Source organism: Borostomias antarcticus (genome assembly GCF_949987555.1).
Source record: "Borostomias antarcticus genome assembly, chromosome: 10".
NCBI lineage: Eukaryota > Metazoa > Chordata > Actinopteri > Stomiiformes > Stomiidae > Borostomias > Borostomias antarcticus.
Window position 1 is genome coordinate 10,304,126 of NC_140243.1, and position 18,729 is coordinate 10,322,854.

Sequence of the window (18,729 nt, forward strand, 5' to 3'; positions counted from 1 at the left end):
GTTGTTGAGGAGTCTGGTCATGTGGGATATTGCACTTTTGATGACACTGATAGATATTGATAGACTATGGATAGTAAATTGTCAGTTTGGGAACCATTACATGTCTAGCTGTGTACAGTACCTAGGACTGGAAATGAGGAACTGATTAGTACTGATAAGATAAGACAAGCGATGACAATAATTCTGATGTGCCTGTACTTGTACACATGGTAAAGAAACGTTGTACATATGATCCAATAATGGACATTTGAGGATGCATATTTCATCTAGATTGTGTATATGTTAACTTATATCCATTAAGAATTTGCTTTAGATAATCAATGGTGATATGATCCTGTATGAGACTTAAAAGGGGGTTTAATTGTTTGATGGCCAAACTGATTGTTATGGGGTTATCTGGTTTCATAGAATGTGGGCCTCTTGAGCCATGGAGAGGTCTGACTGGAAGGTGTTGGGTTCTGTGTGCTCTAACTGTTGTCCATATCTCAGAGCAAGAAAACTGGTCTGTGTTAAGAATGGTTTTGCATGTTTTACTCAGGCCATTTGCCCATACAGTTTGTTTGACTAGGATCTGCATAGAAAATTTGCAACAAATGAAACTGAAAAACTAGATAAGACAAATAATAAAATGTCACAGCCTACTCTATTCAGTGTGCTATGGCAACTACAGTAAATTATTCTCTGCTTGCTACACTGTTTTTCGGGGGAAATATCTTATTGGAGATCTGGTTATATGCCACGACCACTCAACGCGTCAACGTCTACTACTGAAACGAGTCGAACACAACATCGTCACGAGTAGCGCAGCCTGACAGACAAACAGTTCTGCTGCGCGACAGAGTGAGCTGCTCTCAAATTCAGCGCACTCCGCGGCACTATACAGTACAAACTCGAGGACTTCAGAGTGGACGCAGGCACACCCCACAGCAATATAGATGGAATTGTAAAAATATGGAATATCACTGGATACTGTTTTCTGTCTTAATATTGCAGTTAACCTTTCATCCAGGTAAGACGACTGAATATCGCCTCTTACTCCTGTATCCAAGTAATTTGTTCCACTTTTGATAATCAATGAAGAGTATGGGGCGGCTTGAAGTGAATTTATCCAACCCTCGATTAGCCTACTGATCACAAATAGCATTGACAATATAATACAATAGCCTAGAATAATCAACTATTTTCCCCCACAGAGAAGAACGTAGGCCTACGTGTTATGTTTTAATTGACATTTGGAATTACCGGGGCTATACAATTTAATAATTAGGCTACCCATTTTACCCACATGTACTATAGTTGGAGAGCTGACCCGTCAGGTCAGGGTTGTGGTAACCTAACGGATAGGTTATTATACACCTTTTAAAGAAGTTTCCATCTTCACCGTGAGGCTTATGATCGGGATTTATTTGTAGTTCATTGTAGTATAGTTACAGTATCTGTTTTATCTTATTCCATCAGTCTACCTGTTGACGTACCATGGAATTGTACTGAAACTCAATGAGGAAATTGGATATTTGTGCGCTCAGCCTGAAGTTGCGCTCCGCTAAATAATTCATAGCGCGAGCTCCGGATAGCCTACCGAACATTCTCAAAAAGTAAATAAACGGCGATTTATCGGTGGGCAGAGAGCCTATGCATTAATAAGTTCTGCAGACTGTGATCGAGGTACATTGGGGTCGTGGGTGTGTGGCTATGTGTGTGTGTGATATGGGAACATATCCCGACAAATAATATTGGCTTACGCTTCAGTAGCCTACACTACTGTAGGCTTAGGCTATGAGCGGTTTTAAATGTGTAGACCCCCGTGGTGTGTAGACGGTAGGCTATGATGTTCCTAGAACTGTGGTTTGTTCTTCCGTCCCTGGAACGGTCCGCGAGACGGCGCTTAACTGTCGTTCTAGACCAGGGGTCTCAAACTCAAATTGGCTTGGGGCCACTGCTGGTATCGTCAACTCATAGGAGGGCCACTTCAATGTCAACTTCAACTACTACTAACTATAAGAAAGTGCAATATTTCTGAAAATGTCATTTTTCATTTCCATAACTAGACTCACAACTCAGTCTCTAAATGTTGCAAGACTATTCCATAACTAACATTTTCATCATACAAATTCAAACCGGTTTCCATTCATTTTAATATATTTTAACATATAAGTTAGTGCTGCAAATCATTTTTCCTGACTTTTATTTTATCTTGAATAGCCTACATTTGTACTTTATTCTGTTTTAGCTGCAAGATGCATCACTACTGTAAGCCTGCCCTGGACCTGTACTTGCATTTATTAAAGTTCAAGTTTGTTTCCATTTCTTACCAGACACTTGAATACATTTGTAGGCTAGGCTACTGCTCTATTTCTTGCCAGACACATCTTAAAACTGCTGAGACATTAGCCCTCTCAGCTGTGTGGCTCGTTTTTTCCTCTGGTCTCCTTATGACACTCCATGTTTAGTAATGGATAGCTCTTGACATTATATTCCTTTAGAACGGCGACTTTGTTCTTGCATATCAAGCAGGTAGCATTTCCATTGGACACCACAAAAAATACTGCAATGTCCATATTTCTTGAAACTGTCTGTGTTCTTAACGTTAGTTAACCATGAAAACAGCCTCTCGGTGGCGAGCTGCATTCCGTTCATAGTTTCAGCACTAGATTATGCTCTTAGTCACTTGTTTGTTTTAGAAAGAAGATGCACTTGTGAGTTCTAGCAAATAGTAGTACATTGGCTCTTCCTACGTTAAATGCAATTATTGTTAGTCACTTTGGATAAAAGCGTCTGCTAAATGACTAATGTAATGTAATAGTTCATAGTGGTGTGTGGATTGATTGCACCTGTGACTGTATGCAGCGTTCACCTCACGCGCTGCGCACAATAACAGCATTCCGCCTCACGTTTGAGCGACTTGAATTTACATTGTAGGCCTGCCTACTGGCGCCGTTTACAATAAATTATTTTGCGGGCCAGATTATATTATATTTCTGACATGTCGCGGGCCGGTTGGAGTGGTGTAACGGGCCGCAAATGGCCCGCGGGCCGCGAGTTTGAGACCCCTGTTCTAGACTAATGAGGATTCCTCGCGAGAATGCAAATGACTGGGGATGTTGCCTAGCACTGTTTTGCATAGCCCATTGTCTTCCAAGAATGATAGGCTAACGTTACAAACATAGTTTAGGCTACGTGGTTTTCACACCCATGGCTAATAGGCCTAGGCTATACTTTGACCTGTCATATGACATGAATAAAAGAGTCAACTCTGAATACAAAATAATAATAATAATAATAATAATAACAATAATAATAATAATAATAATAATAACAATAATAATAATAACAATTATTATTATTATTGTTATTGTTATTATTGTTATTATTATTATTGTTGTTATTATTATACATAGGCCTATTGAAACAATCAACTTTTGCATGATTTGTGATTATTTGTAATGCCCTGCTTGGACGGGCGCTGCCTCCATCTTTGGCGCACCCTCACCTCTGAAAAAACGCATGTCAAGATTGTGTGTTGAAGTCTGTTTGGCCTCGGTGGAAGGTGTGTGCCTGTGTGGGGTGGTCGGCAGTCCGGTCAACCGTTCAAGCAGGTTATTCACAATGACGCATAGTTGGGCTCCTCGCACTTGTTTCTGTTGGATGCAGGTCACGGACGGAGGGTTGTTTTGACTAGCCTATTGTCGTTAAAGTTGGCAGAACATTGCGAGGCACTTTTTGAGGTTTTAATGTTTTTTCACGAGGCTATCAGTGCCGGGCCTACTGAAAATCAAAGTGCAAAATAATTTACCATGCTTCAAGTGTTTATATTCCTTGCTTTGATTATTAATTGTTTTAGATGTGTTTGTTTTTCTTGTTCTGAACTTTAACATATTCATTTTGCCTGAATAAGTATTATAAGAATACAAAGCCGTTCAGGGGAGATCGGGGAGTGCTGCCTGAGGCGCGGTCATGCTCAGACTCCTCCCGTTTCAGGCAGCAGCAGACCCACCATCACCCCGAGCCTCCCCCACGTGGTGGTGCAGCTGAACGCGCCACTCCGGCTGCGCTGCCAGGGGGAGCAGATGATGCGCTGGCAGCGCGAGGACCGCTCCAAGGTGAGGGGCGAGGAGCGCAGCGCCGGGGCGTCAGTGCTGCTGATCCCACGTGCCCAGCCCCTCCACATGGGCCGGTACATCTGCCTGGAGGAGAGCACCAGGGAGCACAGCTCTATCTACGTCTATGTTAAAGGTAGCTCTTGCACCTGACCTGCGTGTGTGAGAGAGAGAGAGAGAGAGAGAGAGGGGGGGGGGGGGGGGGGGAGGGGTTGTGTGAATGTGGTGCATTTTAGACAGGTACGGTATGTACTTTACTGATGGCTAGAGAGACACATTCACCCTCTCTACCTCTGGAGATCTGCTGGCTTGGTACTGGGGGATTTGGGTGATTTGATAGATATTTAGGGTTACTTAGAATCATGGTGACCTAAGCTATAACTACTGTAACAAGGCCGGGTACATTTCTTATCATATGTTTGGGCAAGACTGGGGCAATCATTGGGGCTCCTCTGTCCATCAGATATATGAATAAGGACACTGTTGACGCACAAGAGTATTATTTTAGAGCATGATAGATCTAGGGTCTTTGTGTCAGTCCGTGATCAGCTGGGTCTTGGGTCTGCAGGTCGCAAAGGGCGATGAGAGAGAGAGAGGCTCTTTCTTGTAAACCCTGTTTACGGAGAGGATACAATAAACTTTCATCCTGGAATGAATCGAACTGCACCTGTGATGAATCTTAATTTGAACCAGAAGACCATCTTGTATTAAGGTTGTCGCAACTTTATCTTTTGGTTGGCACGAACACAACACAGATCAAGACCAAAACATCAAAAGCCAACAGGGCCAAGACTGTGGGCTTTTGGCTAAATGCCTCAAATGTAAACAACACTGGCTTGGGCGATATATTACCAGCTGTCTACTAATTGTTTGTGTGTGTGTGTGTGTATGTGTGCACATTTATGTGTAAATTTTGAATTTCAACTTTATTTACACCTGTTGTAACAGTATAGGCTTGTTTGTCTCAATTTTCTGTGGTGCGTCTACTCCTCCTACTCCTACTACTCATGCTCCTGAAGCTGGAATGTGTTGCTGTTAATTGCGTCTCATCGGCGACATTGCATTTTGCAGAGCCTGACAATGCCTTCAGAAAGTCGATGGTGGTCGACGTCCTGGCTCGCATGGGAGACACCGCCTCCATTCCCTGTCTAGCAACCGACCCAGGCATGGCCAGCCTAAGCCTGGAGACGTGTAATGGCGGCGCCCTCCCTCATGGTCTCCAGTTCGAGGCTGCTCTGGAGAAGGGCATTGTGATCTACCACACAGAAAAGGCTTTCGAGCAATGCTATGTCTGCACCGGGAGACTGGATGGAGCCCCAGTCAAGTCCCATCGCTACAATCTGATTGTGCGCGCAGGTAGAGTTGCACTGTTTCCCATCTGTCCAAGTATATTCCAGTGTGTGTGTGTGTGCGTGCATGTGAGTGTGTAGGTGCATGTGTGTGCGCATGCGTTTGTGTGTGCGTGCTCGCTGCGTGTGTGAGTGTCCTGTTTTGATAGATTTTCAAGGTTCAAGGTTCAAGTTTATTTGTCTCCCTACGGAGAAATTCTTAATAGAGGTAGAGTGCTGCATTACAAAAAACAAGAATAGCATACAAGACATGAAACGTGACACGAGTACAGTGCATAGTTCCCTATTACCCTATATACATGAAGTGACCCAAGTGCATAGTTCATCACATTAGTTTAGTCACATTAGTTCAGCGCCTCCTATTCTGTCCATCCTCAGATGAGCGCTTGTTCAATAGATCAATCGAAACGGGAATGAATGAAAACTTATACTTGTTCAGCCTACATAAAGGAACCCTATACCTCTTACCAGACTTCAGCAACTCATACTCAGAGTTCAACACATGGGCTGGGTCTGACAGAATCTTCTTTGCCTGCTGAATTGTGGACTCTTCAAAGATTCTTTGGGGTGATAGGGGTATGGACATTCCCATGATCTTTCCAGCTGTTTTAACCAAACTCATGATCTGACATGTCCTGTTTGGTTTGGTTGCAGTCCCGGACACACCTCCCGTGATCGAGCTGCGCGGGCCTAAGAGGGTGGTTCTGATCCAGGGACAGCGGCTCTCCCTCACCTGTATCACCACCAACGTCAACGGGAACATCAAGCTGAAGTGGACTGGCCCGCCAGGCTCGGTGAGAACCCTTTCCCTTTCTAGTCTGCTCTGCTCTGTCAACTAGGCTCTGCCTCTCTCTACTCTGCTCTATGCTGCGATATGCTATGCTATGCTGTGCTATAATAATAATAATAATAATAATAATCAATAATAATGATAATAATAATTCTGGCCCCATGGGTGGGTTGTTTGCCACACTGTGAGGCAACACACGAGTGGGCGGTGGCACAGTTGCACACGACTCACACATATCTGTTTTAGCGGTCGCCGGTAGGAAATTATTCCTTGCATTTAACCGGTCCAAGCCGTCCCCCTCCAGGGGCAGCCAGAAGCAATGGGCAGCCTCTTCAGAGGTACCCGGGTGCTCAGTCCACATCCTGGTGAGGGATGAGGGGTTAGAGAAGAGCCTTTATTCTTCTGCATGTTTTTCATATTGAGTTAAGGAGGAAACCCTTGCAAACACGGGGAGAACATGAGAACAAACTCTGCACAGAAAGGCCCAGAGACCTTCTTGCTCTGAGGCCACAGTACTTGGTACTGCGCCACCGTAGCGCACGTGCGTGATTTTGGGGTTCAGTGTCTTGCTCAATGACACCTCGGCACACTCCGGGAGCTCGAACTGGGGACCTTGCGATACCCAGCCGGCCGCTCTTCCTCCTGTGCTACTTGCTATGCTATGCTCTAGTTTTATAGTTTTATTAAGGATCCCCATTAGCTGGTGCCAGGGCAACCAGCTAGTCTTCCTGGGGTCCACACATAAAAATACAACATAATACATAATCATCAGTACATTACATAGATTGTCAGTACAACTACAAAAAACAAAGCCATAAGTCATCCAAAAAGAGAATAGTTAAACACAAATACTATAAAACATACAAATAACCACAAAACAAGGAGAAAATTGGGCGCTTTCACAACTAAAGGTCTAGACCAAGGTCCGAACCAGAATCCTGTTTGGCGCTTTCACATTTGTTATTTTTTATTGAATAGTTCCATAACTTTCGCTTTCACACCAGCGGACCAAAGGATTTTTGGTGGCAGACCTACATTATGTCGTCATCGCTTGCATTGGGGGTGCGTCTCCCTATACTTGACACTGATTGGTTTGTGGATGCACACGCGTCTGTTTGAACCGAAAGTGTGAACCTTTGATTTCACATTAGGCGGCAGCGAACCTTGGTTCTAGCAGAGACCACCTCTTGAGGTCGGACCAAAGACCGAGTCTTTGATCCGCGCACCGAGATCCAGGAGGTTTCACACCTGTCAATTTGGTTCGGATCAAACTAGAAAGTCTGAAAGTCCGGACTAAACAACGTAGGTGTGAAAGGGTCCTAAGACAAAGTACAACTTGCAGACATCAGTTAATAATATGACACACAGGAACTGATATAATACCAGCAGTCATTCTAACTAATTTAAGTTGTCTGTGCCGGCTAACTTGCTATCAGGAAGAGCATGGAGTAGCCTTTCGATCTCACTGACCTCAACCTGTTTAAAGTCAAATTCACACCCTTTGTCTTTCATTATGATATTCTTAATGATGTCATTTGATTTAGTATGGTCTGAGATTTGTATAGCTTGCCTCAGCCGAGATATCTTACCCACATAAAAGTAATTAAAATAATTGGCAATTTCACATGGTTTAGTTAATACAACATCATTTGATTGAAGAACAGGTATACAGACATTGGACTTACGACCCATGATTTCATTTAAGACATTACATAGATTTCTACCATCATGTCTCACTTCATAGAACCTTTGTTTAAAATACTCCCTTATTTCACCTTGTTTAACTTTGTGATTTGGTTACGTAGTGCACAGTACTTCCATCCATCCTCTGCTCAACTGGAGCTCACTGAGGCTTTTTTGACTTTTTCTCTTTCATCCATTTAAGTCCTTAAGCTAATATCTATCCAGGGGGCTGATTTGTTTTTGACTGTGAAAATTTTTAAAGGAGCATCTTAATCTGCTACCCTCACGTACCTCAACATAAATAAGTCCAGTGCAGCTTCTGGGTCATACTCACTGCACACCTCATCCCAGTTTATATCAGACATGTCATTCACAAATTCTTCTTCATTGAACCTCTTGTATTATCGTGAGACAATAATTTTAGATTTAGGTTTTGGACCCTTTGTCGTTCTGGTGACAGCTATAATGTTGTGGTCACTGAAACCAACAGGGACAGAGACTGCCTTGGAACATAGGCCAGGAACATTCGTATAAATCAATGCATGTAGATGAGATGCATCCTTGCCTATACTTATTCTAGTGGGGAGTTTGACAATTTGGGAAAGATTACAAGTATTCAACATAAAGAGCAACGTATTCCTATTGACATACATGAGTGACTCAACCAGTCCACATTCATGTCCCCAAGTAAGAAAATGTCTCTATTTTCATCACATATCCTGTCGAACATGCCATGTAAAACATTAACATATGCAGCATCTGCACTAGGGCGTCTTTAGAAACAGCATAGTAGAATTGGTTTCAAATAGGGCAAGTGGACTTGCACACAGATAGCCTCAATATTATCCTTCATCAGGTCCAGTCATATTTTGATAGGTAATTCATTCTGAGCATACAGTAAATCGCCACCCCACCTCCATAACAATTTCTATCTTTTCTGAGAATAGAGAAACCTTCGATAGTTACAGCCGAATCAGAGACAGAATGATCAAGATGAGATTCAGAGATGGTATAATATTTCTCAGGCTGCATACATTAACATGAGCAATCACCAAACCCTTATGGAGGCCAAGCTTAATGCAGGAACCGTCAGTTGGCCTACTATCCATAAAATAAAATAAAAAACAAGCGAAGAGCACTTCACCATAGCCCATTCTAAAAGAGCCAGGGGGTAACCGTGGAGTCACGATACAGTTTACCATTGATATACAGCTTATCTACTGTCAAGAGTACTCTGTTGTTCTGGGCCCTGTTCTCTTTCATGATGGGTGACAGTACCTTTCTCCTGTTATTGATCTCTGCAGGGAAGTGATCGTTCAGGTTTCTTTCAGTTCCTTACCCCGGCACTTCAGCAGCTCTTCCTGCTTGAAGTGTTCAAAACAAGCTATTATAGGTTTATAGTAGTAATATAGTTTAGGTTTATATAGTTTTACCGTCCACTGGTCTGCCTATTCTGTGAACCCTCGAAAAGGTGAAGGTGTTGACCAACTCCGGAGAGAGTTTGAGATTGTTGGACATAAAGTCTCTCAGTCGACATTGTCCTCTTTTATTCCAGCGAATATCAGATTGTCTCTCATGTCTCTGCACTGTATATCAGTTTCCTTCAAGCGCTTGTTGTCCTGGCCGATAATGACTGTGGCCCGCTGCACATCAACTATTGCGCTTTTTAGGAATTAATTTTCCTTTCGTAATTCATCAATCTGCTTTTGGCTGAATGCCAGGCTGGTTTTCAAATCACGGATGTCTTGTTGTAGTGCATCCAGCATATCCAGCTTGCTAAGCTTCGCATTGGTAGATTCCAAAAGCGATGCATCCACCTCAACCGTGGCCATCTCCTCGCCATTTTCCGTGTATCGTTGCCTCTTGTTGTTTGGGGGTTTCACATTAGCGTTATCTCCTGCAGTCGCAGAGGCGCCACCCTTGCTACTGCTTTTGTTTGGCATCCTACAGCAGTTAGATTTGTCGATGTATGATTTGTCTATGCTGAACAAAAGTTCTGTAGCTAAACAAACGCTGTTGGGCCCCTAGGCACAGTAACGGGTCCAACCACACAATAAATAAGCTCACCTGTACCTCAACAGGATTTGCAACACACATACACATGATTAACAGCATGTTACATGGTGCACTGTGACTAAGAGACACTCACCTGCATCTCAACAGAATTTACAGTGCACATAAACACAGTTATATACCTTTGACTAAGTTTTGCAAAGTTAAGTTAGGCAAGCAGAGTTAATAATAGTGACTTCATGCAGAGGCTCTGGCTTAGAGGCTCCCTGAGCTCTTGGGCCCCCGTGCGTGGGCCTGGTAGGGCCGTTTGGTAATCCACGCCAGAGCAGAAGTTTCTGCTTCTGTGTTTGTGTATTGTGTCAGGTTCCTGCCAGTGGTGTGTGTGTGTGTGTGTGTGTGTGTGTGTGTGTGTGTGTGTGTGTGTGTGTGTGTGTGTGTGTGTGGGCGTGTGCTCTTATGCCCGTCTGAATGGGGGGGGGGGGGTCATACAGCAGAAGCAGGAGTGCAGGCAGGGCTAATCTCTATAGCTCTCGTGGTGTTGACAGGTCTGGGCTTCGTATTCACAGCAACTGACGGTTAAAAATGCCTCACGTATCCTGATCAAGCCCATCACCCATATGCGCAGTGCCACGCTCCACATGGCGGCTGCGAGGGTACAGGACTCTGGGTGGTACCACTGTGAGGCTGAGAACGAGAGAGGGGTCAGCTCAGAGTCCGTCTTGCTGAACGTCTACTGTAAGTACGCGGTCAAGAAGCAGAACACACACTGAACTCTGCTGGTGGGTCCAGTACTGACTGGCATAGCGACGTCTCAGTGGGACTGACTTTGTTGGTTTGTTGGTTTATTTTTCAGCGAAAGGTTTCATCAACCTGGTGCACTCCAAGAACGATACTATCCATGTCCGTGCTGGGGAGAGTCTGTCCCTGCATGTGGAGATGGAGGCCTACCCCAGACCTCACCGGCAATCCTGGAGCTTCAGGGGCCAGCAGCTGAAGAACATCTCCGACCATGTCATCACCACTCTCAATCACACACACAGGTACACACACACACACACACACACACACACACACACACACACACACACACACACACACATACCTTACCCAGGTCCCACCATGGAGATAAATGTGTTCATTACACTCCCTTGTTGAAATGTAACACCTCAGGTTTCTTACTGGCCCTGGGTTAGTGTGTAGGATAACACTGAGGTGTCATAGTCGGCTCTCACCAGAGCACTGCTCTGGCCCAGAGAGAACGTATGCACTTGAAACTCATTAGAGCCCTGGGGTGTAAGAAACCGAGCGGAACGCAACTGGAGCAGAACTGCCTGAGAAAGTCTCACTAGTGGGAAAATCACGCTGGAACATCAGGGGGCATTCAGAGAGGTGACACATTCCCTGTGTTGTTGAACTAAACACAATGAGTGGAGCAGAAAGCCGCCTCTATTCTACACCGTGTGGACTTCACATCTCTGCAGTGTCAAGCAGGTCCCAGATAGGCCTAGCCAGTGCCCACAAAGCCCTCATTCCTCTGATCGGATTTGCTCTCAGAAATGAACATTCGATGCGTGAGTCTGTGGTTTTACGGACGTCGTTGGTACACCGAGCTGATATGTTCCCTGTCGATTCCACCAGCAGGTACAAAAGTGAGCTGAGACTGGTGCGGATCAAGATAACCGAAGGCGGAGTCTACACCTTCTCAGCCTCCAATGGCGACGCCACCGCCAACCAGTCTTACACCGTCTACGTGATCAGTAAGTCAGAATCACAGCTTCTCCGCTTCCCCACGGGATCTCGGTAGACAACTGTTGCCATCATCGTTATTACTGTCATTGTTTGTAATTACTGCCATTTATCTGTACTGTATGAAGGGAGCCTATCATTGAAGGGAGCCTATCATTACATGTGTCCCAGACTGTTTTGCTGCTTAGATTTTTATGTGACATCAGTCATAATTGAGGGGAGTTGACTGAGGTTATGTTTGATGTTTGCGCCTGCCAGCCGGGGTTAGTGATATTGCTGTGCCCCCTGGCAGGTAAACCGGAGATTGTGTCTCACGAGGGGCCGGTGGACGGGCAGGTGCGCTGCGTTGCAGAAGGATTTCCAGCCCCGCGGATCACCTGGTACTACTGTGAACAGCCCTACACCAGGTGAGCGGCAGAGGAACCCTGGCTTGGAGGAGAGGAGTCTATTATGCTCACTGCTAACGTCATGCGTGGTGCAGGGAAACACTCTGCCACTCCGCCCTCAACAGGGACAACGAGCCAGGGCCCTCGGGACCAGAGATGGGAAGCCCAGCTTCAGAAAGGAGAAATACTAACCATGTTTTTGCTCTGACCATGCACTAAACCAGCCGATTTCACTAATTAGATCCCCTAACCAGCTGGTTTAGTGCATGGTCGGAGCAAAAACTTTGTTAGTGTTTCTACTTTCTGAAGCTAGGTTTCCTATCTCTGCCCGGGACTGTCCACTTCTTAGACAGAATTCCCGGGAGACAATGGGGACATGTTCCTCACTCTCACAGTGAACAGAGAAGAGTTACCAGAGATGGAGCTGATGGAATATTGGATTGTGGGATTTGAAAGGGTTGATTTGTGATTAGTGGATTGAAGTGAGATAACTCGGGTTTGACTAGGGATTGGGCGGGCATGACGTGCGATTGGTGGACTAAATTGAGATGAGAGTCCACAAGATCCTGGGGAGTGGGCAGGATAGCTTGTTCAGTTTGGAAGTTATTGTGAGTCATGGTAACGCTCTCTCTAGGTCGTCCGCAGACAAGCCCTCCATCGGTGCTTCCAGTTAACCCGATCCTCCGTACATCTGGCTAGCTCGACGGTACTTTCCGCTCCTGCATCTTTCTACGTCCACGTAGTGGTAGTAGTAGTGTAGCGCCCATTTAGGGACTTCTGCAGGGTGGGCTTCAGGGTGCAGCATTCACAGCCATATACTGTAGGAGAACGGACTCTACCGTTGCATCGAAGAAGCTGAATTTGATTTATCAGGGGAGGTTGTAGTTCCACACACTAGGCCCTCCAAGCAAGCGCCTTCCTCACTTTAAGGTTTTGCTCAGACGAGTTGACCCTTGGGCCCAGGAGTGGGTTGCACCAACTGGTCTTAAAATGGTCGTAAGTTAAGTCGGTCTTAACTTTCCTGGGCGTAATTTAAGACCGTTGCACCAGCTGGTCTTAAGCTAAATTTTCACTGTGACCAGGCGTAAATTCTACGCCTACCCAAGAGCAGGCTTAAGTCTAAGCTTAGAAAATTTATGATCACATTTCCATAGTAACGCTGACGGTTAGGCTACTATTTGCAGATGTAAATAGTGACACTTAGCCTATTACTTAAATAGAATTTTAATACGGTAACGGTAGGTAGGTTTAGTGCAATGGCTCGTCTGATCTACCGCATTATTAATGACAGGCCATTTAGACGTGAACGCGTCGTTAGGGATCGGAGCAACCCGTTGGATGTTTATGATGACACTGAATTAATAGAGATGTTACGATATGTAGCAGAGACCCATCTACAGTATGGCTAAATCCGTTATAGGACGCGCAACACTGTAATCAGTGACCGTTATAATAGCCTCCTCGCGCACAGTAACATTGCTTAGCAACTGAAGCTGGTTCATTCTTTCACATGGACGCGCAGTTCTAAGACCGGTCGTAGTTGCGCCTAGGCGTAACTTTGGTTGGTGCAACAGGCTTACGTCCATTCTAAAAAATGGTATTGGCTACGACCTGTTTAGCAGTTACGACCGTCTTGAATTAAGACCAGTTGGTGCAACCCCCTCCAGGTGTTGGAAGTCTTTGACTTCCCTCAGAGCATTGCCTTCTGTTGTTGTTAGAGGTGGACGATCCGGGAGGATGTTGTAGGTGATTACCTCTGTTTTCTCGGCATTTAGCCGAAGGCCAACCTTGGCACACTCTGTCTCCACTCTGCACAGGAGCTCCTGTGCTTGCTCTACATGGTCAGAGAGCAGGCTGATGTCGTGGATGTGCAAAAAAATATGCTTAAGATGTACCATAGTGTTATGATATGTTACACACACACACACACGCATGCACACACACACACACACGCACGCGCACACATGCATACTGTACACCTACACACACACACACACATACACACACACAAAAAAAAACACATGCACACACACGCACACACATGCCTGCAACCGGACTGGTATTCAGATGACGTCAGGTGTTTATGGTATGGAGCAGTGAGAAGCCCCTGGGAGCTTTTTTCCCTCTCAAGCCATTCGTTTTCCTTCCCTCCAAAGAGATCAAAATCCCCCTATGCTAGACCCAACATTCCTGTTGTGAGAGGGCATGATTGGCAGTAAACTGTCCGCATCACATTCCTGAATTCCTCCATTTCAAAAGAATATTCACAACCTAGTTGTAGCGTGGCCTAGTGCAACACACACTGTAATGATTCTATAAGGTGGTTTATATGGGAATTCATACAGGTTGTTTCTCATGTTCACTGTGTTATCTCCAGCTTCGGGGAAGGGGGTAAACTACTGTAGAATCTGAGAACCACAGAGCCCCTAACAGAGACGTTGTGTCCTCCTCTCCGCCCCCCCCCCCCTACACCCCCAGGTGTTCCCACCAGCTCAATGCCACGGAGGAGCAGCAGGACGTGGTCACATTCACGGTGTCCAGCAAGCTTTTCGGCATGACGGGCGTGGAGAGTCGCCTGAACGTCAGCAGGGGGAGGTTCAGCACTCTGGAGTGTTTGGCCACAGCGGAGGGAGAGCAGGCCTACACACTGTTCTCTATCAGCGGTGATTATAACACACACACACACACACACACACACACACACACACACACACACGCACACACAGGGATCCTGGCGCCAGCATGTCACCTGAGGTTGTTTTGTTAGGTGTTAATCCTGAATATAGCTGTCTTGGTATTCTAGTTAAGTGCGCTGTCAACAGTTCTGGAGAGAACACCGTGACAGATGTTAGATAGGTTATAGATATACAGTATAGATACTATAGATAGATGAATATCAACTTTATTGATCCCGGAGGGGAAATTCCTGTGTTGTAGCATACACGCAACAATCCACACAACAAAAAGGCTCAGTAGGCACAAAGTGCACATGCAGTAAAAAACAAAAAAGGCACACTCAATAACTAACAAAAGGTACAGTCAAGTACCATTTACAGTGGGTACAGCGACAGAGTGTACCTCCGGTTCAAGTCAGTCAGTTAGATAAGGGGCTCTAATCCTACTGCGTAAACATTAGCAAATAGAGATAACGCGTGATCTTGATTACAAACAGGCAACCGTTATCGTCAATGTTTACCTCTCAACTGCAAATCCCAGGATCTGGAAGTGGTGGTAGAAAATGAGGAGGAGGAGGAGGAGGAGGAGGAGGAGGTGGTGGTGGTGGTGGTCGTGGTGGTGGGCACAGCAGGCATGTGGGTGGGCATTATGGGAAGGCAGTGTGTTCAGCCAGGCACGACAGGACTACATGAGAATGTATCCAGGCTTTAGCTCCTCTCCAAGCAGAACTGGACCAGGCCCAGACTGGCCCAACCGCCAGCCCCTCTCCGGCTCCCTCGCTGACCAGGGGGAGCCCGGAGCGAGGTCTGGCCACGCTCGGTGGGAGGTCTGGCCACGCTTGGCATTGAGCTGCAGGGTTGAGTGGAGAGGATCCCCTGATGGGTTTATCCAGGATTAGTTCCTGCAGACTCTGCATTCTCTCATGTGATGTAGTGAGAAAGCTTCTTAACACTAAAGAGCTTATTACACTGGGCTGTGCTGGCGGCAGAACAATAACACATCCCTAACACGCAGGCACGAGCAAACACAACACTGATTATGCAAGTAGTCGCAGAAACAGCAGCAGGCGGCAGCAGGGCGGTAATCCAAGCAGCGCGTAGCTACAACAGGAATTTAGCAATTATTCATCCTGACAAGGAAACCAAACACATTCTAAACAGAGAACATGAGCTGTTTGATGACGGGTTTGCTCTGTTGTGATAACTGAAAAATGATCCAGCACTCCGTTCAACATCAGGAGGACTTCTCTCTGTTCTCTCCAGTCTGACAGTGTGGTGCAGTGTTATGTCTGTATCACTCAGACGCAGCAATGTCTAATCGCTCTGCGTTCTGCCATGCACTGATATCTCTCTCTCTGTCTTCTCTTACTCTCTCTTTCTCTCTCTCTCTCTCTCTCTCTCTCTCTCTCTCTCTCTCTCTCTCTGTCTTCGCCTGCAGAGAGAACGGTCCCCCATGAGCTCTTCACCCCTCTGCTCGTGGGGTTTGTATCTGCAGCAGCCGTCCTCTGCCTCATCCTTATTGTGCTCTTCTACAAATATCTGCAGGTAGGTGGCCCAGCCCGCCCCCACTCTAACCCCAGCCCGCCCCCACTCTAACCCCAGCCCAGCCCCCACTCTAACCCCAGCCCAGCCCCAACTCTAACCCCAGCCCTAGCCTCAACTCTAACCCCAGCCCTAGCCCCAACTCTAACCCCAGCCCAGCCCCAACTCTAACCCCAGCCCAGCTCCAACTCTAACCCCAGCCCTAGCCTCAACTCTAACCCCAGCCCAGCCCCAACTCTAACCCCAGCCCAGCCCCAGCCCCAACTCTATAGCTCCAGCCCAGCCCTAGCCCAGGCGTGGGCAAATTCCAACCCCCTGACACCTGAATGCAAATGTGGCCCCTGCACTGATAAGCTTTTGGGTGTTAGCAAATTATGCCCCAGTCCTTTTGATCAACGAATGAGGTTGTCCTCTATCTGTCCTCTCCTATCAGAAACCCAAATACCAGATTCAGTGGAAAGTCATCGAAGGCATCCATGGAAACAACTATGTGTACATTGACCCTACCCAGCTACCGTATGACCACCAGTGGGAGTTCCCTCGGGACAAGTTGCGTTTTGGTGAGCGCGCTTTCTTCATCCCTCTCCCCACCACCACCACCATCATCATCTATCATCATAACAGCTGGGGTTAACAAACAGACAGCTAAAAACAGGCAGTGTCATCGTACACACTCCGCAGGGCTTATCGCAGTTCACTCACTCTTTGCTTGTGACCTGGCCCCATTCTGCAGTGATGACAGCATGGTATTATTTTGGCTCCAGGGAGTTTCCTCCCTCTTTCTTCTTGTTAATACAGAGTTTTTTTGGGGGGGGAGCTGTTATTGCCTAGAACAGGATCCTGCAGGTCCTGGAGCTCACTGGCCCCGCCCACTCATCTGCTGATGTGTGTCTGTGTTTGTTTCTCTCTCTCTCTCTCTCTCTCTGTGCATGTGTGTGTGTGTGTGTGTGTGTGTGTGTGTGTGTGTGTGTATGTGTGTGTTTCTTCATGTCTGCAGGCAAGACTCTAGGATCTGGTGCATTTGGGAAGGTGGTTGAGGCTACTGCCTATGGCTTGTCCAAAGCTGACACTGTGATGACGGTTGCTGTCAAAATGCTCAAACGTAAGCCGCACACTCTAGTTTGTATGATATTTTATAAGATCTGTTCAGACTTTCGAATTTTGGACCTCATCTACATTTTCCTTTTTGTGAACTTGTGAAGCGTGCACCGGCATTACATAATCTGGCAACGTGTCATCCGACCGAATCCGAGGTCAGATGGCCGACAGTATGTGGTGTGCGGTGTTCTCCGAGAGGTTAGAGCCCTAAAGGGCGACCGTGTGCTCTGATGTTCACAGCGAGTGCCCACGCCACAGAGAAAGAGGCGCTGATGTCAGAACTCAAAGTCCTCAGCTATCTGGGAAACCACATGAACATAGTCAACCTGCTGGGAGCCTGCACCGTTGGAGGTGAGGTCTGCGGCCAGAGGCCTGGTATGGTTCTACAGTATGTGTCCGTGGAGTGTGTGTGTGTGTGTGTGTGTGTGTGTGTGTGTGTGTGTGTGTGTGTGTGTGTGTGTGACTCTAATGTGACTCCTTCTCAGGCCCCACCCTTGTGATCACGGAGTACTGCTGCTTCGGGGACCTCCTCAACTTCCTGCGCAGGCAGAGAGAGTCGTTCTTCTGCTCCAAGCTGGGGGAGGACTGCTACTACAGGAACGTACTGCTGCGGAGACAAACCACCAGCTCAGTGTAGGTCTGGGTGTGTGTGTGTGTGTGTGTGCGTGTGTGTGAGTGTGTGTGTGTGTGTGTGTGTGTGTGTGTGTGTGTGTGAGAGAGAGAGAGAGAGAGAGAGAGAGAGAGAGAGACCGTGTGCCTGTGTTCAGATAGGAAGAGCAAATTGGGGGTTAAGGTTAATTGTATGTTTGGCTCAGTATGATTAAGTGAAGAATGCGTTAGATGACCTTTGAAGTAATGACAGAGCAAAGAACATTTCCTGTTCTTCCTTTATCTTCATTAACATACCTTGCTGTGCAGCATGTGAATGGCAGTTTGTTGTTGACAGTGTAGTGGATAATGGATGAGTAATAACAGATGAGTCACATCATACTTTATGAGTGAGGGTGTACTGTGGGAGTACAGTAGGAGAGACACACACACACACACACACACACAGGCTGTGTGCACCGAGCAGGGCGGCGTGTAGGAGTGGGCTGGCTGGGAAGAGACCAGACTGACTGACTGACTGCTCCTCTCCCCCTCACAGGGACAGCAGCAGGAACGGCTACATGACCATGAGGCCCTCTGTCCCTGGCGCCCCGCCTGCTGGCTTCCCCTCCGAGAAGAGGCGCTCGTCACGCAAAGGCAGGACGTTCGTTCCGTCCGCTCACGCGCGCCGCTACACGCTATGAGCATACATGCTATCAGAGAAAAGGAGGAGTAATCTGTCTCTGTCTCTCTGTCTCTCTC

General features: G+C 46.6%; 1 protein-coding gene across 1 annotated transcript in view; it reads left to right on the plus strand.

Annotated features, from left to right (window-relative positions):
• Positions 1-951: 951 nt before the first annotated feature.
• The window catches only part of kita (KIT proto-oncogene, receptor tyrosine kinase a), a gene marked incomplete at both ends in the record, with an annotated part of 21,549 nt that continues 3,771 nt past the window's right edge, over positions 952-18,729 (plus strand). Inside the window, 15 exons of the mRNA XM_084445136.1 lie at positions 952-1,009; positions 3,979-4,233; positions 5,169-5,453; positions 6,101-6,240; positions 10,478-10,667; positions 10,786-10,972; positions 11,574-11,689; positions 11,971-12,085; positions 14,543-14,727; positions 16,178-16,284; positions 16,715-16,841; positions 17,279-17,383; positions 17,620-17,730; positions 17,865-18,012; positions 18,527-18,624. Of these exons, the coding sequence (XP_084301262.1) occupies positions 952-1,009; positions 3,979-4,233; positions 5,169-5,453; positions 6,101-6,240; positions 10,478-10,667; positions 10,786-10,972; positions 11,574-11,689; positions 11,971-12,085; positions 14,543-14,727; positions 16,178-16,284; positions 16,715-16,841; positions 17,279-17,383; positions 17,620-17,730; positions 17,865-18,012; positions 18,527-18,624 (2,227 nt within the window). The remainder of the gene's footprint in view (positions 1,010-3,978; positions 4,234-5,168; positions 5,454-6,100; positions 6,241-10,477; positions 10,668-10,785; positions 10,973-11,573; positions 11,690-11,970; positions 12,086-14,542; positions 14,728-16,177; positions 16,285-16,714; positions 16,842-17,278; positions 17,384-17,619; positions 17,731-17,864; positions 18,013-18,526; positions 18,625-18,729) is intronic.